Source organism: Rhinolophus ferrumequinum, chromosome 15, assembly GCF_004115265.2.
Source record: "Rhinolophus ferrumequinum isolate MPI-CBG mRhiFer1 chromosome 15, mRhiFer1_v1.p, whole genome shotgun sequence".
NCBI lineage: Eukaryota > Metazoa > Chordata > Mammalia > Chiroptera > Rhinolophidae > Rhinolophus > Rhinolophus ferrumequinum.
The window spans coordinates 1,819,869-1,846,323 of NC_046298.1; the positions used below are offsets into that span (position 1 = coordinate 1,819,869).

A 26,455-nucleotide genomic window follows, 5' to 3' on the forward strand; every position below is an offset into this window, starting at 1 on the left:
GGTCAGAGGACTTTGTGGCCCGGAAATACCCACCATCTGGCACAAGCAGTCGCGAGTGAGGACAAATTGGTGGCCGTCCACGGGGAGCCCGGGAGGACGCGGGGCCAGCTCTGCCAGGGCCTTTATAGGGCAGAGAGGGATGGAGAGCTTACCCGCCACCATCCCAAGCTCATGCTGGGACTGAAGCCAGCGCCTGGCGTGGGCACCTTGCAGTGGCGGCCGTCCATATGCCCTCCCTACCTCAGTGCCAAATTGGGGGCACGAGGTCCCCTCCCTTCCCTCTAGCAGCCGGCGCTCTAGAGGTAACAAGGGGTTAACAGCCAGTGCTGCAGGAGGACCCACCTTCCCCAGAAAAGCCAGCCACCCCCAGCCTCGCCCACCAAGCCAGAGAGGCAGAGAGAGGCAGAAACAGGCCGCCAAGACAGGCAGGCCAGCTCCCAGGTTGGCAATCGCTCATAAATCATAATTGACAAGCAGAATTTTTCCCTTGAGCGGCAAGGGTGCTTTATTTAGTTGTTTCTATTTTATCTGGTTGCAGGAGATGATGGACCACCCCCTCCTCTCCATTTTGGCTGTTTCCCACAATAATACAACTTTCCAGGGAGGCCAGGGCAAGACGGACTCCATGGCCACTCCTGCCCTGGCAAAGGGCATCTTGGGACTCAGGCCCAAAACCTGATGGCTTGGAGGAGCCACTAAGACTGACAAAGTAGGCGGGGCACACTGCCGGCTGGGGAGGGGCCACCAGGGCCTGCCCAGCCCTCCCCTGGGTGGAGAAGCCAGAAGCCACCTGTCCTCCCTCAGCCAGGGGTCCTAGCACTCCAGGACCCCATGCGGGCAGCTGGATCACAGAGCACGTGGACCGGGCCGCACAACACCTGCCCGTCCCCTTCACACACATCACACGGTTCAGAGCAAATGGCCAGAGGTGCCGTAGGTCAGCTGGGCGGCCCAACCCTGACCTGTTCTCTCAGATGCCTGCCTACTGGACTGCCACCGAGGGTTGGCCACACTCTCATTGGCTGACAACATGGAGGGGTCCTGAGTGCTCCCCGGACCCCTGACCTACGCGGCTGCAGGCCCCTCCCCTCCAGGGGCTGATAAAGAAGGCCCCAAAAGCCTCTCTGCCCAGCCCATCTGTGGCCCTCACCCCCAGCTTGGGGAGGCCTTTCTTTCGTTCTGAGAACCCGTCTGGTTCCCATACAGGACTTAATCTCTCCCCTGTTAACGGCTCCCTCCAGCTGGGCTGCATTGAGGGCCAGGCTCGGGGAAGACGAAGGGGGAAACCCTTCTCTTTCTTTCCTTCTAAGCCCCTCAAACTCACAGTGACCCAAAGTTAAATCCCTTTTAACAAGGCTCACTTCCTTGCCCAACCAGTTAAAACGCTCCAGAAATAAACAAGGCTCAGAGCTGGCTTTTCCTGCGCTCTGGAGGCCGGCGGGTGATGAAGGGATAGCGTGGGCCCCTTACCTGGTGGGGAGCAGAGTTGCTGCTGGGCCTGTCCTCACTGCCTGAAATCCCTCCTGAGAGCAGCACCTCTGGGCTGGGAAGTGGCAGGAGCCTGGGCCGACCTGAGCCCCCCTTCTGGCCATCTGTCCTCCACACTGGGCCCCCCACCCCGTGGGACACTCATGCTGCTGAACTGAAGCAGGCAGTGAGCCTCGGCCCTCCCTGCCTGACGTGTGGTGTGACCCGTGGTGTGAGCAGTGGCCAACAGAAGACTTGTCCCAGCCCTGCTGGGGGGCCTTGCAGGCCTGTGCTCCCAGAGTCCTGGGGCCCTAGCCACGGTGCTGGGGCATTAGCGGGGGCACCTCAGCAGGACAGACGCAGCGACAAACTCACTTTCCTTGGAGCCAAACACACCCCCGAGGCCCTCTGTGCACGCACGCTGCAGGCACAACTGCAGGGCAACCCTGGGTCCCCAGCCCCACTCAGAGGGTGAGCCCCAGACACTCTCAGGGGCAAGTGGAGGCACTGCCCTGGGCTGTGCTCCATGCTCCCTCTGAAACCTAGGGGACAATCCTCCCTGCCTCCTCCCAGAGCTGGCCACCCTGCAGAGGAGCCGAAGAGCCAGACAACAGACAGACAGACCGCGGGAACAGAGCCTGCTCTCACGCAAATCCCAGGGCCCTGGGCACTGTGGGCTCAGGGTTTGGATTTGGGGGGGTGCTCTGCCCTGACCTAGGCCTTGAGGACAGCAGCCTGCTGAGAAGCCCCAACTCCCCAGGGTGTATGTCCACTCATCGATCCCTCTGTCCATCCCCAAATAGGCACTGAGCGTTTTGTTACATGCAGATACGATTCTGAACACTAAGGACATAGCAGCCGACACAACAGGGAAAATGCTTGACCCCCACACCCCACAGTGAAACCTAGTCAACACGTGTGCTGTTGGAGAAAACCAGCAGTCAGGCTGGTTTATTGGGCAGTCAGGGGTGGCTTCCTGGAGGTGAAGTTTAGTTCCAGCTGGTGATACAGCCGGCCCGGGAAAGGACCTCAGGCTAGGGGACAGCAAGTACTAAGCCCAGAGTTGCCAAGTACTTGGTCTGTTCTAGAAAGCGGTAGGACAGTAAGACTGATGTTTATTGAGGGTCAGGCCCAGGCCCACTCCCACCAGAGACGCCCCGTGGAGCCTGGGCCGCCCATGGGAAGCCCCAGAGGGTCCCTGTGCTGCTAATGCCCAGAAAGGAAGAGGCACCAGGGAGCCTTGGGGGCCCTCGAGTGGGGAGGAGAGACCCTATGGGTGGAGCCCTCCCTGACCTGGGGTGCAGACAGCGTCTGAACAACCCCTACTTCCAGCCCCCAGCCCCTGAGGGCTCCAGGTCCAGACCCCACCTGGCACTAGTTTCCCACGGCTGCCATCGCAAAGGACCACAGACTGTGTGGCTCCACCACAGACACAACTGTCTCCCAGTTCTGGAGGCTGGAAGTCTGAGATCAGGGGAAGCAAGAGGTGCCCTCTGAGGCCGTGAGAAAGGACCTACTCTGAGCCTGCCCTGGTGTGTAGACGGCCCTCTCCTCTGTGCATGTCGGTGTCCAGATTTCCCTTTTCATAAGGACACCGGTCATATCGGATTAGGGTCCACCACACTGCAGCGGGACCTCATCTTCACTAATTCCAATGCCAAGACCCTGTTTCCCAGTAAGCACACAAGGAACCCATAATGCACAGGGACCAGAAGAGGCTGCCTTACCGCCTGGTCCTCCCGGGGACCTGGCACCATTTGGTCGTGTTCATTCCTTCCTCCGCTGAGCCAGGCCTGGTGCAGGGCAGAAAGACATGGTGGGGGGGTGGGTTGGGGGGGCGTTATCACTGAACTGAAGCCCCCAGGACAGGGCTGGGTCTTCCTCACCCACCAGTGTACCCCCAGGGTCTGGCACAGAGCAGGTGCCCAATACATGTCTGTCAAAGGAAGGAAGGTGGAGAACGGGTTCTCTGCCCTCCTGCTCTCCAATCTCAAGGCACAAACACACCTGGGCACAGTCATGAGAATGTGTCACGGGGAACTGACGGGGAAGCCAGGCCCCTGCCCTGCCCATCCAGCCTGGTGGGGTTTGGGTCCTTTCTTTCTAGCTGAGCCCATCTCGTCAGCCAGCTGAGGTGTGACAGCTACTCTGTCCTGGCAGCTGGTCAGTTGGAGGGGCCACACCGTGCACCCCTGGCTCACACATGTCTATTCCCCTGGCCAGGATGGAGGGAAAAAAAGTGGAAATCAGTTTTGGTTGTCCTTCAGATGCTGGCACCAAGATCCTCAGAAAGTCACATCCCAGTGTGTAGACTCGGGGGACGGAGTGGGGTAGGGGTGGATAAATGTATGTGTGGGTAGGTGGGACAGAGGGATGGAGGGGTGGAGGGGTGGAGGGGTCGCGGGGTGGAGGGGTGGAGGGGTGGAGGGGCTGGCGGGGTGGAGGAGTGGAGGGGTGGAGGGGCTGGAGGGGGGGAGGGGTGGAGGGGTGGCAGGGTGGAGGGGGGGAGGGGTGGAGGGGCTGGCGGGGTGGAGGGGTGGAGGGGTGGCGGGTGGAGGGGTGGAGGGGTGGAGGAGGGGTGGCGGGGTGGCGGGGTGGAGGGGATGGAGGGGTGGAGGGGTGGCGGGGTGGGGAGTGGAGGGTGGAGGGCTGGAGGGGCTGGAGGGGTGGGAGGGGTGGAGGGGTGGCGGGTGGAGGGGTGTGGAGGGGAGGGGCGGCGGGGTGGAGGGGTGCGAGGGGCTTGGCGGGGTTGGGGGTAGGGGTGGCAGGGGGTGAGGGGTGGAGGGGGGGGCGGGGGGAGGGGTGGCGGGGTGGCGGGGTGAGGGGTGGAGGGGGTGGCGGGGTGGATGTGGAGGTGAGTGGAGGAGCAGGACTCAATGCATTCAGCCAGACTCCCCTTCTAGAGCCTTGCTTTATCTTTTCACTCCCTTGCTCCGGGAGCTACGGAATGAAGTCTGTAGGTTCACCTAGCGCCCGAGGTCTCGCTGGTCAGGCCCTGCTTCAGTGGCCTGCCTCCCCCTTATGCTCTCCAGGACCCCTTTGCCCAGCCGGCGAGGCCTGTCACCACTGTCCCCTACACGCCCCCATATCCTATTCACCACCACCCGCCACACTGGGGGACACTAACACCCCAAGCTCATCCCTTCCCAGGGCCTGCAGAGGTGGATGTCCTGAAGGGGCCTCGGGGAGGTTGCTCCCGCCCGTGAGGACAGCTCTTAAAGCCACCTGAGGTCTCTGAGCTGCTGTGTGCCGGCAGTGGAGAGATGTGTGGCAGTGTCATGAGCTTCTGCAAGCTGCAGGCTGCCCGTCTAGAACATAAAGTGTCACCGTATGGCTGGGCCCATGGAGAATGAAGTGGTGAGGCTGGTGGATGGTGCCGTGCAAGGTGGGTGCACAGTGGCTCTATTGGCGGCACTCCCTGTAAACACCCACCCTCGCCTGTCCTTGCAGGGAGAGCTGGCTGTCTCCTAACTCCAAGCTGCAGGGCTTCTGAGCTGTCATAGCAGCCATATGCCTGCACCTGGGCTCCAGGTGGAGGTCTGAGCTCAACTAGTTTCCAGCTTGTGCAACAGGGAATGTTGGGAAGGTTGAAAATGGGAGTCTCTGCCAAACTCCACCCACCTGTCAGGGCCCAGCTGGGACCCTGGCCCTCACCTCCTCCAGGAAGCCTGTCCTGACCACTGCAGATGTCAGCCCCTGCAGGCCGCAGCCTCCCCTTACCATTCTCCTCGTCCTGGGGTCACTAAGCCATGCTCTTGGTGTGCTTTCTGCGCCTTCATTTAGGTTCCCCGGCTCCACCTGCTCAAAAGGTATGTGACAACTCAGGCCTCACTGGGATTGACTGCATGAGGCTGGAGGACCCCAGAAAGAGTAAGTTTCCGGGGACAAGTGTGGAAACTTCAGGGCATGACAAATGTGTGACCTACCTTGGGGCAGCCCTCTCCCCCTGGCCTACGACCGCTCCTCACTCTACTTCAGGTAACAGCTCACACTCTGTGGTTGGAAGGTTACACTACCCAGGATTAACCAATCAGAGCAGCACAGCACCCTGGCCAGTGATTGGGTCAGGGAAAGGCACATGTGACTTCTATGGGAGCAACTGTCCTTGGGTTGCTAAGGTAATAGGAGCTGCTGGAGAGAAAGAAGTCAGCCCAGAGGAAAGCCGAGGTAAGAACATTCAGGAGAAGCAGAACCTTAATTTCACTGCTTAAGAGCCTTGATTTAGCCATGCCTGAAGGCCACCTGTTACGTGAACCAATACTTTTCCCTTTTGGTGCAGGCCAAAAGCTGGGTTTGCATCACTTGCAGCCAGGCTCCTGGAACCATGACACATCCCAGAGCCCGTCTGACTCCCGTCCTCTAGGACCTGGGCCCCCTCCAAATGGCCCAGCCAGTCCCCCCACAGGAAGTCTGGGCCTGGCTCCTCAGCCCCTGCACGGCCCTGCCCCACCCCCAACACCTCCTGCCACCACACGTTTATCCAGGGCAGCCATGCTCTTCCTTGCAGGGGTGTGGTCTGTCCCCGCCACCCCAGGACACATGGCTTCAGAGCTCAGATGTGGCCCCATCACCTAACTCCACAGGTTCGCCCCAGCCTTCTCGGGATGAATGCATTTCCGTTTGATACATTCTGTGGTCTTGGTGACCTTTCGGGCACATTTATGCCTGGCACGCTGGCCAAATGACAGGCCCTCCCTCTGAGACTCTGGGTCAATGTCCACTATCGATGGCGCCTGCCTGCCTCCTCCCTCGGCGCCCCCAAAGCCCCCCAAGCCCGCACTCAGAAGCTGCGTAGAATGTGAGCAAGGGGAGCCCCTCTTCCCCCGAGAGATGAACCCCAAGAGATGAAGCAAGCCCTGCCAGCGCCCTGCACAGCCTGCTGCCCGCCTCCCACAGGCATCCAGCACAATGGGCTTGGCGGCCCACGGCCTCCCAGATAGCAGGCGCTTGGCACATCCTCGGGATTTCTGAGCGTCACAGAAATGTCAGGCGGACTTTAATGAAAGGCTGCGTGCTTCAGGGGATTGGCAGGCCAACACAGAATCCTAATTTTCAGATGGCTTGTTCTCAGGGCTTTCGGCACCCAGGGCCAGAGCTGAGGGGAGCCCCCAGAGTCCCCAGGGGCCTAGGCCACCCCTGTCTTGCAGGAGCCACCACCCCTCAGCCAACAAGCTCCCCGTCCGGGGTCTGGCCTCTGGCGCTGAGACCTGATTGAGAAACCAAATCATTCTCTCCTCACCCACAGCAATTGGACCCCTGCCTTTGCTATACTCTGTAAGCAACGTGTGGCTGACGTCAGAGCGCAGCAGGAGCACAGCCGGCTGCCCTGGGCAGGTGCCACGTGGGCAGATGCCACCCAGGCAGGAGCTGGGCTGGGCAGCCCCAGGCGGCTGCAGGCACCCCCCTTAAAGGCAAACCCTGCTTTCCTGGCCAGCTCAGGGGTCTGGGACCCTTGACGAGGGTGCCACATGGGGAAGGAGCGGCTCCCTGCACATGTGGGGCCACTGACACGAGCTGGGAGGAAAGCCTGGCCCTGCGGGGGACTGCTAGGATGCTTGGTGAGCTCCTCCTGGGCCAGCACAGCCTTCGGTGCTGGGGACACAGACTCAGGGGGTATCAGAGCAGATTGGAGGGCCTGAGCACCCACAAACTTCGATGCCACCCCTCCTGGCAGTGCACAACTGACGCTCTCCCAATTTGCCATGCAAATGCTACTTCAGGTTTCCGTCCCTTCTAATGAGACTACGGATGCTCCCCCCTCCCAGGGGCTCAGAGTCAGCTTGGAGAGGAACAGCCCTCAGACCCGGACACCACCAGCTCACAGCGTGGGACAGAGCCGGGAGGGGCTCGGCAGGGCTGCAAGGTGCTGAGAGGCGGCCTGTGCGGGAACAGAAGCCTGGGCTCCCACAGTTGCCTGGCACTGGAGAGGCTCCCTGAGTCGGGGGACACCAGGCTCTTCCCTGCCCTCCAGCTGGCCTTGCTCAGCCCTCCAGGCCCAGGTCGGCTCCATTCCCTCTCTATACCAGGCACACGAATGGGCACCCCAGACACCCCCAGCGCAGGTACTAAGAGGCTGAGAGGAGAGGAGAAGCAGGCAAGGCACCCCCCCCCGCCCTAGGGCCTCAAGCTGGCCCTGAAGACACTAGAATCTGATGTTCCCTCCAAATCCCTCCCTCTGACGGGCTGAACCAAAGCTCGGAACCCCCAACCAGAACCCTCAAATCTTACCGAGAAACTTGGGGCGAGTGAGGAGACCACTCTCTCAAGGAGGGACCCCGGAGTCTGGGAGGATGTGTGGCAGCACGACCCCAGAAGCCTTGTCATGGCCGAGCCAGCTCAGACTGGTCCTCTCCTCTTTCTAACAAGACCCGGAACCAAAGTTGACGAGGAACACGTGTGAGCCTTAATGCTCCCCCCACGGAACCACGGGACCGACACACATTGTCATGCAAAGCATCCAGCGGGGTCTCTGCTCCCGCTCCCCACATAAGAACGCAGGATATGGTGAGGCCAAAAAGGAACACCCACGGAGCCATAGGTAGGGGAGTCATACCAGTATATTCTCGCTGGTGCCACTATAGTCTCACTGGAGGCTGGGTCCACGCTGTCCACAACCCACCATCCTAACTGCCATCCGCGCTTGCAGGCTCAGCCACCATCTCCTTGCCAGCCTCCATTTGCTGCTAGCGTAGCCACAGCAGTTATATTAGAGGCCAATAGCTCACTGGTTACAGCTGACGGCCAACTAGCCACAGCTGATGGCCATTTACTACCTGAGCCAGCACCTTTCCACGTGAGGCCGAGGGCCTGGAAACTGCTTTCTGGGGCTCTGTCCCCACACACCTGCTACTGAACCTGAACCCCAGACCCTTTCCCCGCAGAAGTCCGCTGTCCAGGAAGGTCCGGTGCTGAAACCCGTTAAATCCTGCCCAGCCCTGGATGGGGAGACAGATCTGAGCCCCGACTCCTGACTCCTGGCCCATGGACTCGCAAAAAAGCTTTTTCTTTTCTCAAAGCCGGTGCCATAGTGTTGGCTTCCGCACCAGGCTGCGGGCCCTTACTGGGTAGCAGGCTTGTGGGAGGTCAGTTCTATTTCACCTCCACAGATGGTAGGTTTTGGATGGAGGCAGCAGGCAAGAAGGCAACCCCTTTCTGCAGGGATGGTGCAATGAGGGCAGGGGTGATCCTCAGTCCTCCCTGCCTACTGGGCAGGCGAGTGTGGGCAGACCCACCTGGGGGCTGACCACAAGCCCCTCCGTGGCGGGGGAAGGGGCCTCTGACTCGAGAGACACTCCCTGAGAAGTGTGGAACCAGTCCTGCTGTGTCACCCACCAGGGGGCCCAAGCGGACATGGGAGCTGAGGGCTGGGTCCACATAGGGACGGCGGAGGGACCGAGGGCCTGAAGGGACCCTGGAGGGGACAAGCGCAGGGTGCCTGCAGCAGATGGCTGGGTGAGGATGGCGGAGGGACCAAGCACAGACATGGACGGTTCCTGCTGCCTGCACAGGACCCAAAACCCCCACCACTCCTGCCCAGGCCTCTTCTCTGGGCGACGTCCAGGCCACGCTTCTGCCGCCCTCAGCCCAGCCTGCTCCTGCCACTCGCTCCTCCCTGTCCTGCTTCTCAAATGCGCTGGGCGCCCTCCCAGGCTGCTCCGCCCCCTGGGACATCGGACTCCTGTCCTGGCCATGTGTCCTGGTCTTCTCACAGCTCAGATGTTGGTTCTGCAGGAAGCCTTTGCTCATGGTAAGGTCAGACCCCTCTCTCAGGCACTCCATGGGGCCCCTCAGACCCCTCACCATTCTGAGAGTACCCTCCGCCCTCCCTCCCTACTCTACCATGAATAATTTGGAAGCAGGGGCAAGGGAGGTTCCCAGGACACAGCTGGGGTCTGGCCTGCAGGAAGTCATTCAGTCAGGGCTATGATGGGCGCTTCCCACTGTGGAAGGGGCCCTCCATCCCCAGGTCCGCCCCTCCTGTCGATGGGGGTGCCTGGGTCTGGCCCTCTCTGTGTCCCAGGACACAGCCCCTGGGCCATCACCTGGTGGACAGTGGCTTGACTGACAGACTGAAGGCAGGAAGGAAGGAGTGAGTGCCCCTCGCCTCAGCCCCAAGGCTGGGATTCCCCATCTCAGGCATGGGGGGTGGGTGTGGGGTGCCCGTGGGGAGCGCCAGCTGGGAACCTGCATGCTGAGCCCCACATATAACCCCAGGGGCAGGCTGACAAGCCTCAGCCGCCATTTTTATCATGTTCATGTGTGTTGACTCATCGTGGCTTTGTCAATAAAAGAACATCGCACAAAGTCTCACAGTAAAACTGTCACCCAAATATTTATTGCTACCATCACAGAAAATTATATATTGGAGATTTGCGGCAGTGGGCAGGACAGAATGCCAGAGTCAGGCTGGTGGCATCTGGGGCTGGGACGAGGGTAGCCACTGAAACCGGCATCGGTAGGCCGGGTGCCCAGGTTCCACTGGCCACCTGACCACACCCCCCCTGTGGGGCTCAGGAACCCCCAGGACCAGGGTCTGTTGGGGCCGGTGGAAGCCTGGGCAGTGCACCCAGGAACAGGTGACGGGGGAGGGGAGGGGACGGCTATGCAGGCGCCGGGAAGCAGGAGAGGATTATTTTGACCATGTGAACAGGAAGATGTGCTCAAGGAGGTGACAGCTGGGCCACCTCCTGAAGACCAGATGAGTTTCAGATAGATGTTCACTCCATGAGACGGAAACAGCCGAGTGGAAGCCTGAAGGTAAGAGAACAGTCCCCGTGTTCAGAAAACAGGGCGACCACCTTTCAGCAGGTGAGCGCAGGGCGCCCTGGGCCACTGCACCTAGCGAGCCTGTTTCCACTCCGAAGGCGGCCGTCGCCAGGCGGTCCATCGCCAGGGTCTCTCCACACGTTCCTTCCTTGGAAAACGCACTCTCTGGTTCTGGCACTGCACGGGCAGGGTAAGGTGTGGAGGTGGCACAACTGTCAAAACGAGCTCTTCTTTTAAAGTGTCATCACACGGAGCGGTGGGGGGACCTCAGACGTGACTGGCTCCCGCGGGAGTGACAATGAGTGGCAGGCGGGGGCGCGTGCGCTGGGTACGGTGGAGGGAGGGGCCACGTCCTCGGAGCCTGCGGGCAACTGGGGCGATGAAGAAGGGGGGCAGGGAAATGTTTTCCTGGGATGTCTCAGGGGTCAGACTCTCTCACCTCCCCGGATTGGTTGGGCAAACGCGAAAGAAGGCGTCCGCGTGTTTATTTCAATCAGTGGAAGAGTTGGGCTCCGTGCTGGCAGCCCTCTCCGGCACATCTCCTCTGTGCGGTTTTGTCTCAGTGATTCGAGCATGTTCTAATTTTGTCATTCAAGCCATCTGACTTTCACTGCTCTGTACAAACAAAACCTAATTTAGTCTGAGATGTTTTAAGTCATAACAATGACGGATGGCCAGGGTTCACGTGTGGTGGGATATTTAAATACCTGGTCTATATTTTTCTGATATAAAGACAGGCAGCTTTTTGTACTCTGATTAATTATGATTTTGCATTTCAGAAAAAAAATCGCTTTTTCTATTCTACATTATTAATTGGTTATTTAATTAGGAATTCTCCGGCTTCAGATGTTGGGAAGCTCAATCTGTGAGTGGGTTTAAAACAAGCCGGGCTCCATCCTGTTGCCTTTTTGTATCTTATGAAGGTCACAATAAGACGTGATTGTTTGGCATGGCGGCGGTGAATTATGCCACCCAGACAAGCTTTTAACCTATGTGCCTTCGCTCCGAGTGAGACACACGGGCACGTGCTCTCTCTAAACCGTTCTCTATTGAAGAGGATTCAATCACCATAATGAATCCGAGGCCAGGCAGCAATCTTCCGCACTGAAAGAATTTCTAAAAGATTGTGGAATTTGTAAAACGAACAGCTCGCAGACTAAATGGCTGTGTGGGTGAATCAATTATTACGGGCCCCGAGTAGTCATAATATTTAGTACAGATCAGTGTTTCAGGTACAATAAGACATGCTCGCTCTTCCCTCTTCCTGCGGGAAGCGGTCCCGGACGTCTGCAGGCAGCCCCGGCCCAGCCGCCTCCGTGAGAGCGGGTCAAGCCCCCGCGGCCACGCGCATGGGGCGCGCTCACCCCGGAGCGGGCAGGTGCGCGCGGCGCGTGCACGGCAAGGAGGCGGCTGGGGTCTGGGGAGGCCAGGGGGCAGCTAACGTGCCCCCCAGCCTGTCAAGTCCACCGCACCAACCCACGGAGACGCTAAGTTGCCAGTTCTTTTTCGAGCCTGGTTTGGAACCGTTTCCTTATTAATACAATAATTATTTTTCTCTGACAGCACCATTTATAACCATCTACTCTGTGTCCAAGTAGCCCTGTTTTCATTAATCAATGGACACGGAGACGACTGTCATCGCCCCTCCAGATTATGACTTATCGGCCTCGTGCAGGCTCCTCTTGGGTGGACGAAATCAGGTGAGGGCGGCGAAGCCGTTTTGAGTCCCGGCGGGGAAGCTTCTGGCACATGGGCCGTGGTGCTGCCCAAAGACCTCTGCCTAAGACAAGGGTGTCCGGGGGTCCCCAGAGAACTCGGGAAAGCCGGTCCCACCGTGTGTTAAACGTCGTAAGACCAGCAGTGCCCACCTCCAGCACCACGGGGCCCAAGGGGACTTCAAAGCCTCGTGGTGTCGTCAGGGCCGGAGTCCAGTCAGAGTATGAGACGAACGTAAGGACAGGCTGCGGCGGTGAGAGGGGGTGTCGCGGGGATGAGGCCGTCCTGGAATGGAGCTGGGGTCCTTAGTCCCCCTAGGGCAACCCCCCGAGGCTCCCCTTACACCGTAGGGACCCCTCTCCTCCCGCTGCATTCTCCATCGAAGGGGACACACAGCAGACGTCCTCATTTCTCAAAGCCCCAGAAGTGGCACTACTCAACACCCGCTTCACTTAAGCCCCCAGGATGAATCGTGCCACTTCGAGACCCAGGAAGCCACAACTGTCTCCAGGGCTGGGGACACCTGCTCCGTCTGACCTTCCGCCCGGCTTGGCCCCTACGGCTGCAGGTTTGTCGCGAACACTCGGACAGCGTGAGTAGCTCACCATCCTCACTCAGCTGCTAAGTGGATAAAAAGAAAATTCCCTAGTACAGTTCTAAATTCCATGCAGATCTCCCTCCAGGGAACTTCGCCTGTGAGCACCTTTGTTGATCAAGAACAAAGAGGTTAAGTCTTTTTTTGACTTAAACCAAGGCTGCCGGGAGGCTGCAGAGCCAGGACTCAAGGCTGGATGGTGGGGGCCCTTTCCCCTCCCCACAGGGCATCTCCTGCTGGCTGCTTCCCCCTGAACCGGTCCCCCCGGGTCACCCAGGACACCACGACTCCCCAGAGAGGAGCAGATGCTGTCCTCCCGCAGGGACCCAGGCTTCCCTCACCAGCTTGCTCAAACGGCAGCAAATGGAATGGCCCAGACCACCCCTTCCTGAAATGTCCTCAGCTCAGCACAACTGCCACAGTCCCACTGTCTACAGAGGGAAAAGGGAAAAACAGAACCAGCTCAGAGGCCAAAAGGTCCAGGGACGGGGAATATTGAGGACATAGAAAGAAATCCAACAAATTATGTGTACAAGCTCTACAGGAAAAAGTATAGATTGGTTCAGGGCGCTCAGAGACCAAGCTAACACACAGACACTACACTCACACATAGCATGTGGCATCGTACACACATCAGCTCCCCCCAAGGCGGTCACTGATTTACAACCAGTCCATTCGCAGGCCCAACAGGGATTTCAAAGAAACTTGCTAAGTGATATGCAGCACGAAGTAGCCAGGAGGAGGCAGGATGCCTGAGGATGAAGAGGAAGAGGAGAGAGGAAGAAGAGAACGTGCCCTGGCTGTCAGGACTCAGTACAATTACAGGAATCATGGGGGGGCCCGGACACAGCCCAGCGAGAGCCACACACTGAGGGATAACGGAATGTGACAGAAGTCACGTCACACAGCACGGGGAAAGGAAGCTGCTGAACAGGTGAAGTTGAAGGAAAACAAAATGACCAGCCATCTGGAAAAAGAAGAGATTGCATCTTCTACTCATCCCATGTTGGAAAACCAAGTCCAGAGGGGTTAAATGTTAAAAACACAACGTTAAACTTCTTAGTAGAAAATAAGTCTATCATGTACTCCTTGGGGTGGGAACACATGTCCCTAAACAAACATCAGTAATAAAGAAAAAGAGAATACATTTGAGTATATTAAGAATTTATACGTATCAAAAGATACCTCTGAAAGTAGACACATAATGGAACACACATAACTGACAAAAAATTACTATCACAAATGCATTGAACGACATGTCAATACTAGGGCACAAGCAGTTCCATGGAAGAACAGGCAAGGGACAGAAACAGGCATTTCAGAGAGGAGCAAATAAATACGGCAAATGCATTTAGATTACGAGATGGTGCTGCGAACTGTTTGCGTGCCCACAAAATCCACATGTTAAGCCCTAAGTCCCAAGGTGACAGGTGTGTGGAGGCGGGGCCTCTGGGAGGTGACAGGTCGAGAGGGCGGAGTCCTCCTGATGGGACTGGTGCCTCCTGAGAAGAGACATGAGAGAGGGTCTCTGCACGCGTGAGGACACAGCAAGGCAGCCTCTGCAAGCCAGCGGCCTGCAGGGAACCGGGTCCGTCAGCACCTTCACCCCGGACGCCCCAGCTTCTCCCCAGAACTGAGGAAATGCCCGTGGCCTGAGCAGATGAAGTCGGACGTCCTTTTGGTCCTGTTTCTCTGGAGAGCTACACAGTCATATATGTTTGCACTGAGGTCTTCTTTACAAAGTGGGTCTTCACATCCCGTTTTCATATAACATCCAATACATCATGAGCAGTAGCCAACGTTATTTAAACTCTTTAAAAACCATTTTAATAGCAACATTTGTTTTTTTGTAATTTATTCTTGACCAGTTCCTTATTGCAGACACAGATTTTCCCAAAACTTCACTACTGCATGTAATGTTGCAACAGGCTGCAGATCCAATCTTTACATCTCTGACTGAACTTATTTTTGAGCAACGGAGTGAAGACACTGGACTAAGCAGGCAGGACGAAGGGCTCTGGGATAGGTGTGACGACCGGGAGCTGCCGCTTCCCCTGCTGACCTCCGTGGTCTCTCCAGCCTCTCACTCCCCAGGCCATGCTGCACCCCGCTGGCCAGCGGTCTCACCCCTACAATGGGCGCATTGGTCCTGGCCCCTCAGCTCGCCATGGCTGCTCGCCTCCTCCCCTGGGAAAACTCCTGCTGGAGCCCCCCAACCCCCTTCCTGCTGCTTCCACTCCCTCCCCCGTCCCCCCCTCAGCCCCTGGCCCACCACGCACGTCCAAGGCCTCCAGTGACCATCTCCTCTCACGTACACGTGCTGCCTCCTGAACACACAGCTTCCCTTTTTCTCCATGCCTTGTGTCTGACAGGCCAGCTCAGGGCACCGCGTGGCTGAAACAAGTCCCAGAGGAGAACGTACACCGACGAGGAAGGTCCAGGGGAGGAGAGATCAGGCAGGGCTGGCCTGTGCTGGGGGTGCCGTCCTGGGCAGGCCCTGGTCTGATTTCTGACGTTAGGAGAAGTGGGAAAGCAGCGCGTGAGCAGCTGTGGGCACGAGGTGTGCAGCCCTCAGCTCTGAGCTGCCTCCAGCCATGGAGCCCACCGCCCACCTAGCCCCCCGGCCACCCAGTCTCCCTCCCGGCCGACCTCAAATGCTAGCAGGAAGGACTGAGAGCTGGGCTTCAGGCGACCTCTGCCCGTCTGAACCTCCGTTCCCTGAAGGTCCAGCAGTCCAAACAGGACGGAGATGGGACAACAAAGGCAAGACCACTCAGCCAAGGAGACAGGACCAAAGTGAACCTTCAAGGACGAACACAACATGGGTCACAGAAAACGCCTGAGCGTCGTCAGCTCCCCCACTTATGCACACCCACGTGGAGTCTTTCGCGGCGGCCCACGGCCTTCTCCCTGGGACCATCCTGATCTCTGAGAGGAGGAGATGGCTCAGAGGACAGCCCACCCAGGTGTCAAGCAGCCAGGGACGGGTGGGGACATGAGCCGGGCTCCCTGGCCCCCACGCCTGCCCTCCAATCCCCGAGGACAGGCCTGGATCTGGGTTCTAAAGAATAGTTTTCATGCTCATTGAAGGGGCCAGTCCAAGCTTCCAACACGTGCAACTCCCCTCAACTGTCCTCTCCAACACCAGACGCACAGGCAGACGTTCCCGTGGGCGTGGCAATAGGACCCCCAAAGAACGTGCCAATAACCTTCTCTAAGGCAGCTGTCAGTCACACTTCAGCCCCGTCTCCCTGAGACTTCGTCTAATAAACGCAAAAGATTCCTTCACATTTAAAAAACTGTAGAGGGAAGCTTTTTCTCTGTGGAATTCCTGACGTGTCCACACTGCAGGTTTGTGGCGTCGCCCCCTTGGCACGGAGACCCCGGGCTCTGCACCCACCGGTGCGCACCCCCACACCTGTGCCGATGGGCTTCTCTCCACGCCACAGCCCTGCGGCCTCCTCGTGAGGTCTGCTGCTCACATCTCTGCATTAGCTGGCTTTTGTCAACTGTGGCGGCCTAAGAAATTCTATCTTAAGGGCCGCTTTCTATTAAATGTGCAAGATACAAAACTGTGACTGACAAACAGTCTCTGTTCCCTTTGCAAATGCATAAGCAACTCTACAGTAATTAAAATATGTTCTACATTTAAACCGCCAGAGAGTTTTACAAGGATGGGGGTCTCCTGTATTTGGTTTAACGAAACATTTTCTCAGTATTTTTCAACAGTTATCAGCATGCAGATCTTCAGGGGATTAGAATGGGGGAGAAGAGGCAGCAGAAGAGAGAAACCAGAGGAAAGAGCATTTCTAATACATGAGTCTCCTTGTTCTCTGTTTTACCAAACTTTGTCACAGAATCTTCTGTGCAACTCTTTTATGTGCTATCGGTGACATAATTCCTGTTTTTCTTCACCAGCCATTATATATGATAAATAAAACAATGCTGTGAAAACACTGAGATCTCTCATCAATGTCATTGTGAAAAGGCCCCAGATAAATGAGTCCTGGACTCAAAGGCAGATGGCATGGCTGACCATGTATCATCTTCTGTGTATTGAACGCAGCCTTTGTAAAGATAGAGTGGTAATAAAAAGTGGTATTGTGTGCTCTGAAAGGCTGTGTGGGTCTGTGCATGACTAATCTGTCTTTCTGCATTATTTTATTCAATCTTCTCTGACTTTATGCCTTTGACATTTTTGCTACACTCAGTAAATTTGAGTGAATAGGCAATTTTAAAGAATTTTTATAGGGCTTCAGAGAAGTCATATGCAGACTGTATCTTTGTTCAAATTTAACAGTTTAAATATTTCCTTTGTCTAGGCTGTAGAGTAATCTTTAGACAGAAAAAAAAAAGAATGCTGTAACCTTAAGATTTTAACAATGTTCCCTGAAACAGTTCAATTATTTTTTATTTTTTTAAAGAACAAGCTTATAGTGGAGGAGCTACCTAACTTTTTCCATTTTATCATCATTATAAACAGGAGACTGGCCTCTTTGTGAAGATGCGGGCATCCCTTCTTCCTCCAGAACCCAGAGATGCAGCAGATGCCACTAAAAGGAGTTATTTTGGGTCCCGTGGCCTCACTGGAGAGCACCCACTTTTCTGACTTCCTATCCTAAGGGTAGTTGTCCCGATGTAAATAACGGCGTCATGGCATGCCGTAATGCACGGTGTAGGCTGCTCTCAGTCTGTTATCTAATCTCTAACACGAGTTTGGCGAATCACAGCAGTTTAGACCACTGCCTCCGCAGAGGTACGCAGTATGAAATAAAACATGATTTCCTTAGCTGCCCTGGGTGGGGGGAGTGCCTCCCCTGAAGTGTACTGGACTGCCACGCTCAGGAGACACACAGCCTCGCTTCACGGAACTGGCGAGAGCGGGTGCTGCTCTCATATTTGGGCTGACAAACGCTTTTTTAAATTATTCAACTATTTAAAGTAAACCTCAACGACAGCCACACCCATTCTGACGGAGCCATACAGCCAATCACCTGTTACAGTGTCTAGCATACAGAACACAGCCCCAATTCCACTTCTGTGACTCACGCTGGAAGCCCACGTCCAACTGCAAGTCTGAAAACCTACTCTGAGTACCTCGGAGGTGCTTTCAAGAAAACGGACCTCAGGATCCCTTAGGCGGGAAGTGGGGGATTTGGGGCAACTGACAACCTGTGGCCATCCCAGCTCAGTGCCACTGGACCCAGGCGGTGTGCTGGGGCAGGGCCACGCTGGGGTGTCCCCAACCACAGGGAGGCCAAGGGCAGGGCTGTGTGCTGCGGTGTCCTGGCGACCAAGCCCGACGTCCCCACTCACTGCTTGTGAGCCGGACTGGAGGCTCTTCTCCACGTCCCGCACGGTGGGAAAATCAGGAAGGGGCCAGTCCAAGCTTCCAACACGTGCAACTCCCCCCAACAGCACAGCACACACAAGCCGGTTGTCCTTTTTGTCACTGCAAAGCACTTGATGTGAGTTCATTAACGTGAAAGATTTCGAGAGCCCCAACGTGTAGGAGACAAATTCTTGCACAGGTCGTGACAGTGGACATGGTTCTCTCGTCTTCCTACCACAGGAAGGGCTGATCCTACAGGAAGGACGCGCTACCTTCCTCCTTATGAACCACTGTCGGGAAACTGAGCAAACACGACCCCGATCAGCTGTGACAGGTCCCCATCGATTTATCTGATTCCAATCCGAATGTGAGCTCTTCTTCCGGGTCTGTCTCTGCACATTTTTATTAAATAATAAAACTTAAAAATGACCCACTATTTCCAAAATAAAACGTTCCAGAACTTGCAGGGATCGTACCAGTGGTGGACTTGGCATTTTCATCGCCCTGCTCCTTAAAAGTGGGCCGGAGCAGCCCAGCGCAGGTCTCTACGCGTGAGACCTTACGATGCTGTAACTAACCTCAAACCCGAAGCGGTGGGGGGCGTGGGGGGGCGACAAACCTCAGAATACAGCAGTGTCATGCTTTGCAGGCACTCTCTCAGCAACAGCATGATGAGGGGGCAAACTGGTTGCCTAGGAAACCCGCTCGTCCTGGTAATTATTACTGTAACTGACTGCACACCCCACCTATAACAGAAATGAATAATAATTTATAACCACTGACGGGCAGCTTTCTGTCGGTGCCTCTGCTCAGCACTGCTACCTACTGGCGAGCAGAGGGACTTACACACACGGCAGGGTTTGCCAGGAGAAAGCCCGCAGCAGAAAGAACGTTCGGAGCAACCTGCCCCCATCTCCCTCCACCAGGTTCTGACTGCAGCTCAGCAAATGCTGCCCGATCAATAGAGCAGAAATGAAAGTGCTCTGTGTCTGTGTGTTTGGTGGGGCTGAGCAGCCTAATGGAAGGTGGTCATCTCGATTAAAAGCCATTTCATACTGTGACATGAGCTAGACCCCCCAAAAGGCACTTACCAGGGTGAACAGAAGCTGAGTAAGTGTCTATCTGAATGACCCCAAATACATGACTCCCAAGCCATTTAATAGTATAGAGTTTGATACGAGCTAAACTACTTTAAATAAAATCCTATCTGGGAGTTTTGATCCATTTAACTACACAATTAACAAAGACGGTCCATTCGTCTTCGGCCGCCTAAAGTGCAGTAGTGAAGAAGCACCTCTCCTGGAAGACGAGTGTGTTTGGGAGTTAGAACAGCCATAGTGATTTACTGGATTTGACTGAAAAGACACAGCAAGAGTTGGCAAAACTCACGTATCACAGGGTTAATGGGGATTAGAATGTAGCTATTTGAAATACAAAAATACTGCATACCAAATACACACATCTGATTTCTTTTAATCCTAGTTCTTCTTTGTGCAGAAAGCCTTACTTGGCTAAAATGAACAACAAAAACAGCTGCACTGACCACAGTTAGGGCAGACACCTGACGTTCCATTTCCAAGGTGAGAGAATGCTACATGGGCAACGAGTCAGCTCTGACGGACTGGCGGCTTCTCCCGCCCCAACACGACCCCGCTCTGCAAGCACGGCTGTTCCCACGAAGGAGCCGGCTCTGGTCGGCGGCTGCCACTCAGGCCCCGCGACCCACTGGTTCTGTCTTGTCACTTCTTGAACAGATTTCCCGAAAGCTTTCCTGATTCTTCCAAGATTTTTGCATCATTGTAATGCTGATGCCACATTTCAGAGTCAGTCTCTTTGTAAAGGACCCGCCAGAGGTCAGGTCTGGAAATATGCAACAGGCACCCATGAGACACATACAAGTCTCAGGTACAAAGACACTGAAACGCAGAGCAGATCCACCCCGTGGAAAGCCGAGATCATGACTGGCCCCACATTTTTAAACACACTTAAGTTTCACTAAGTATTTGCAAATTTCTCTTTCTGCAAAGGCTGAATGCTGTTCCTTGGTTTTGTCAGCGGGCTCCTGACAAGTGCTCCCTGAAAGGTTTCCACCGACTGCGGAAACTTAACCTTAGTCTTTCCGCCTTTTGACCACAGGAGCCTCCAGCCTGCACACAGCGCCATAGCTTGGGAAGTCAAAGCGTGCTCTACAGTACAATTTTGTTTCCATTAAAATGTTCTGCACATTGAACCATTATCCCCACATAAACAGAACTCACCACCAAACCGTCCCTGACATCTGTGCCACTCTTAACCTTCAGTCTAGCTCCTGAGACCCCAGAAAGCACATGGGCACAAAAATCTGGGCTCCTAAGGAAATGTTTGTCATCTGCAAAAACACGTGCTTACTAATGAATACACTCAGGATTCTTGTAACGTGAACACAGCATAAGTGAAACCCGTGTAGGTTCTCATGTTATCGGCTCTGTCCCCAGTAGGATACTAGGATTCTTTCCATCCCTGAGTCCTGTGGGTCCCTAGCCCAAAGGACCTGCTCTGACATGAAGCAGCTGTCAGTTCTCTCACGTCGAAGAGGACATGTGACTCCCAGCACCTGTCCTAAAGCACTTCCAGCGTCCTCCTTCGACCCAGACACTCGACCTGCCTGCTCAAGTACGACGAGTCACTTGAAGGCAACGTGTGACCGTCTTCAGGGTTCAGAATAGCACTTCACAGGGAGAAAGCTCAAGAACACTATGGACAACAGACTGGCAGCCTTCCTGCTATAAAATCTCTAGAAATGCTGGATAAATGACAAATGTCTTCTCAAATATAGGATCTAGTTTGCAGGAAAGAGAAGTCACCAGTGGCTAACACAGGAACAGAAAAAGCTGAAACCGTTAGCCCCCTGTTCGAGCTGTCCTGAGAGCTAACAGAGAGGCACGTGCTTTCAAAGCTCAGAAAGAGGAGCAAAGTCCCTGGGCTCAGGAAGGATGCAGTCAGGATTAAGGCCAGACCGTGAAGGGCTGCAGCCAGAGCGAAACGATGGGTTAGGAGAAAGGTTCCTGCAGCGAAAAACAACAGAAATCTTCTTTCCACCGGCCAGAGGTCTAGGCAGGTGGAGTGTGCCCAGAAGTGTGTGAGCATGAGCTAGCCCTCAGACGGCAGACGCCATGAACTTAAGCGACACAGGCCAATTGATGAACTTAACACAGAGAGGCCGGGTCGAGGACTTCTGACTCTAGTCCTGACTGAAACAGCAAACTGGTACAGAACTTGTCCTCCTGCCATAAACAGCTGGAAAACTGCACAGAATCCACAAGACATTTGTTTTCCGACACTGGGACATCAGCATCCAAGACTAAGATCCCTGAACTAAAGGAAACAAATGAGGGGAGTCCTGTAACTACCCCAGCCTTCTCTGGCCAGACAGTTTTTTGAACCACAGCCTAAGAAGGAATCCAAGCAAAGCAAGACCATGGAGAAGCCAACTGACAACGTAACCAAGTAATCAAGACTGACATTGATGTGCTGAGCAAAGAAAGGCATTGCTCACCTCTGAGACAGTCAGTCTCCAATCACATAGCCCCAGGCTAAAGAAGAAAAACTGGACAAACCCAAATTGAGGGGCGTCCTCTAAAACCACCTGGCCAATACTCTTCAAAACCATCAAGGTCATGAACAACAAGGAACTGACAAATTATCACAGTCCATGAAAGAAGAAGTGGGGAGTGGGATAGCAGGAATGAGAAGGGAGTGATGCTTCTGTGTTTATCTTTTCACGTAGCCCTGAGTCTTAGAAACACATTGTTTCCCACTCCCCCAGAATAAGCCATTAAATCCAAACCAGGCTGTGGAGCACAAACAGTAACAAATGAACCTAACTGTAACACAAATGAGTAACCATCACAACAGGGGTTGGGAGAGAAAAGTAACTGAAGTCGCTTTGGAAAACAGTTTCTTGACCCATATGCATAAAGCTAAGTAAGGAAAAGAACTGTGCATAAATAGTGTAGCATTGTTAACAAATGTGTTTCTCCTGGGGGTAAGGATTAACACTCTGAAACTACTTTTATGTGTAGACTAGATTTTTAAAAAATAAGCAAATACATTGTAGATAGTAAGAGCCAGACTTCTCACTGCTGGAGAAAGAAGCCACGGATAAGGAAAAACTGAACTGAATCCTGTGGGTTCAGATTAAAATCAGAAGTATCAGTATAAACTCGTGGTTTTTTTAATTAGCTACATAAACAAATATAAACGAGGTCGGACAACTAAGTTCGGAAACCCATCCTAGAAAAAGTGGTACAGCCCTCACTGCTGAATATCACTATGGTCACCTTCGAAGTCCTCCCCTTGGGAAGCTGTGCACCGACGTGCACCGATGCCAGTGCCTAGTCCACCCTTCAAAGCAATGTTGTAACTCTTTTTCTAGAGTGGCATCAGAGCTGTCGTCATATTATCCTTGATGTACTGAATGTCATGAAAATGTCTTCCTTTCAATATTTTCATTATCTTTAGGTAAAGAAAGAAGTCATCGGGGGCCAGATCAGGTGAGTAGGGAGGGTGATCCAATACAGTTATTTGTTTACTGGCTAAAGACTCCCTCACAGACAGTGCCATGTGAGCTGGTGCATCGTCGTGATGCAAGAGCCTGAACTGTTGGCGAAAAGTTCAGGTCATCTAACTTTTTCACACAGCCGTTTCAGCACTTCCAAATAGTAAACTTGGTTAACTGTCCAGTTGGTACAAATTCATAATGAATAATCCCTCTGATATCAAAAAAGGTTAGCAACATCATTGCAACAAGTTCATGAACTTAATTGTCCGACCTCATACATGTAGATATGTGCACTGGCTCCATTCTCTGGAAGGGTACAGAAGCAATAACATCCAGTGACAATAGGCAACCTAGGTGAGAGGATGTTGGTTTTTAAACACCATTTTCCAATAAAAGGAACAAAGGCTTCCTGGAAAAGCGATTGGTGATTCCAAGGTTGGGCAGGAAAAGGAAAGCCTGTAACATTTTTGGTGTCAGAAACAAAGTGTTCGGAAAAGGATGGGGACTTGTCAAAAGAATTCAGGAGCCGAGGTGGCCAGATGACTCAGTTGGTTAGAGCGTGAGCTTGGAACAACAGGATTGCTGGTTCGATTCCCACACAGGCCAGTGAGCTGCGCCCTCCACAACTAGATTGAAGACAACTAGCTGCGGCTGAGCTTCCGGAGGGAAGGCCGAATGGCTCAGTGAGTTAGAGTGCCGAGCTCTCAACAAGGTTGCTGATTCAATATCCTCATGGGATGGTGGTCTGCACCCCCTGCAATTAAAGACTGAAAACAGCGACTGGACTTGGAGCTGAGCTGCACCCTCCACCACTAGATTGAAGGACAACAACTTGGAGCTGATGGGCCCTGGAGAAACACATTGTTCCCCAATATTCCCAGATAAAATTTATAAAAAAAGAAAAGAAAAAAGAATTCAGGGGCCAACTTAAAAGGAGTTCCTAATTATCAAAGGCAGAATCATTTGAGCAAACAAAACAATGATACGTGAATTTTAACCCATAGGTTAAAATAAATACCCAAGTCCACACTGATATAAACAACCAAATAAATTCATAAAGGCAGGGTGGATGGCACAGCTTTTCATTACAAAAGAGTCTAAGAAATAAATGTAGAAGGGTGAAACGGAAAGTCATCATCAGGCAAAAACTGGCGCAGACAAGATCCATCAATCAATGCAAAAATCAGTGGGCTTACATTTGAGGAGAAAAAGAATATCTGCATAATCTCAACGGATCTCCTCCCAGATACTTACTAACGGCAAAGGAAAAGACAGTAACTTTACAGTGGAGAAACCTGGTGGGCATCACCTACGCAATGAACTATGGAAGTTACAGACCTCTTGCAATGACACAGCACAAGGCAACTCGGAGATGAACCTCTGGATATGATGCATTTCTGTGATAGTCTTACCAAAAATGCAAACTGTCATTCTAATCACGTCAGTGCCTCAGACACACCCAAACTGAGCAAGATCTGATATCAGAGTTATGAAAGACCAGGAAAAATGGCGGGAGTGGCAGAGACAGGAGGACACTACGGAGTGATGACGTGTAAATGCCACACCAATGTCAGGCGGGATCCTGGAAAGGCTCCTGTAGCAGGACAGGAGCATCGAGAGTCGAACAAGATGTGTGCTTCAGTTAGTGCTGTGGCAGCAGGTACGTGCCCAGAATTTCACAGGTGTGTGGTGGTGTTACAAGGCGTTTCAGGACCAGGAAAAGCTGGACAAGGAGGTAGGTATAGGAACTCTGCACTATTTTTGCATTTTTTCTGTAAGTCTAAAATTAGTTCAGAATTAAAGGGTTTTTTTCAGTCTGCTGTTCTGTTTTACATTGGTTTCAAAGAGAACACGTAAGACCAGCTTCATTTTATCCAATTGAAATTTGAATTTAATCTGAAAGATAAAGCGGTAATATTAAGTTACAATGTGAAACTTTGTCATAAGGTGAAGCTATGAAATGGGTCACCACTGCTTCATTTGGTCAGAGGAAGACGTTATCAACACCTTTCCTTTGCTTCTACTACCCTCTTGTTCAGTGAAGGAACATCTATTTGCAAGAAGTAAGCAACTACATGAACAGCAGCAGGCTCACAACGAAGTGCATGAACAGGGGAAACTACTTACTGACGGGGTTCTGGAGTCCCATTCCATAAAGAACACCATGCTCACCCCACAAGGAAGTCTGTTTCGGGGGGCAGCTGGCACGGGAAGGGTGGCTCTAACAGCAGCTGCAGTAGGGAGCTCTCTATTCTCTCGGTTTGTTTGGTTTTTTTGTGGGGAATGGCCTGAGAGAAAACCAGTTTTTAACTAAAAATGTATGCACAGTGGACCAAAATTTACTAAAGAACAAACGTCCGACATTTTTAGGCGAGCTTTCAAACTCAGTGCTCTGTTCTGAATTATCCACTAACTTATGGGGATTCAGGCTCACCCCTCTTATTATTAAAATACATATTCATAAAACTTTTACAGTTGTGCTCTTCTAGTTACAAATAGCTTCTCCTTTTCTAGGACATAATTTCACTTTGTTTAAGCAAGAATTCATTAAAGAGGCTATAAATAACCTTTAACTATTTAGCCATGAATAGAGGGTGGACTGGCATTGATGGCTTATTTTAGTACTAATGTAGAATGCTTTTAAAAAGCTACATTTTAGCATGCATCAAGATAATGATTAAGACTTGCAGTGTAATTTTCCATGTTAGAATATAGTTCTGTATTTTAAGGAGTTTTGCTAAAAGTAAATATGTTATTTCAGTTACTAAACTACTAGGAGAATAGCCTTAGAGAAAGAAAACGGTGGAAAGATTAAAACACAGAATTCCTTATTTAAAAAAAAATATATTTTTTAAGCACCTAGACAGCCTTTCCTTCTCTCCCAAAACACGATGTCAGTAAACAGCGCACACACCTGGAAAAGAAGAAATGCCCGTGGAACTGCAGGATGCGAGGATCCATTGTGCTACATACATGTAGCATATATGTGAATCAAACACATTTCTACACTCAATCCTGAATCATAAAGTTCACAACATGTTAAGAGACCAAGTTTCATAAAATTTTTACTTGAAAAAAAATGTTTTACAAAATACCATTCTTCCGATCAAAGACACTTTCCCATAGGGTCCCATACGTAGCTTTCTGCCTTAGAGATTACAGAATGACAGTCAAAGGGGAGAGGTGTTTGAAATAGCCACCGAGCTGCAAAACCTACAAGAAGTAGATTTTTTTAAAGTGCCTTTAAAATGCTAAAGCAAGTAATATAATTGTTGAATCTATTTGAAACTTTAAAAGTTTCTTTAAAATGGTCCATATGGTGTGCACATCATCACAGCTGGTACAAAACTGCCTGTATTTAGTTCGAAACACAAAAACAATGCATATGAACGGTATTCTTTGAAAACTAAATCGAAAAGCTGCCACTGCATCATAAGGCAAACTTAGACAGGAGCGTTGACAATATTCAGAGAATTAACAAAACAAGCCGAATATTGAAGTGTCCAAACATCTACTCAGATTTTTTTTGATACCACTGATAAGAGAAAGAGAGCTTCCTGCCAAATTATTATAACTCAGGATGCCTTATTTCAAACTACATGTAATGTATTTCACTATATATATATTCTAAACAAATGCAAAACTAGGTTTGAGGACACCAACTCCCATGTCCCAGGCAGGGCCTAGCTTTTCTGCTGCAGTCTGGCAGCTTTGAACTTTGAAACCCTCTTTGTACTTTCTCCTGACACTTCTGACAGGACTTCTCTGCGTTCCGGAATGGTGGGTAGCACAGGATGAGCCCCAGCTGGGTGTGGTGCTGAGGACGACAGAAATTCTTTTTCTATCACAGTTCCAGAAAAAGCCTAGAAGACAAAAGTCAGGTTGTGGTAATAAAAGGGAAATAAGACACCCACAAAGTCTCTCCCGGTATTTGTCAATTACACGTTACTTTTCATTAATGTAAATTCGTAAGATTTTTGGATAAAAAGACAAAACTCTAACATCAAAATATGAATCATTTAGAGAAATCAAATACCTC

The 26,455-nt window shown here is 52.7% G+C and overlaps 1 protein-coding gene across 1 annotated transcript in view; it reads right to left on the reverse strand.

The window, feature by feature from the left end:
- Positions 1-23,365: 23,365 nt before the first annotated feature.
- The window catches only part of URI1 (URI1 prefoldin like chaperone), a 59,018-nt gene continuing 55,928 nt past the window's right edge, over positions 23,366-26,455 (reverse strand). Inside the window, exon 11 of the mRNA XM_033128841.1 lies at positions 23,366-26,279. Coding sequence (XP_032984732.1) covers positions 26,100-26,279 — 180 coding nt within the window. The 3' untranslated portion in view covers positions 23,366-26,099. The remainder of the gene's footprint in view (positions 26,280-26,455) is intronic.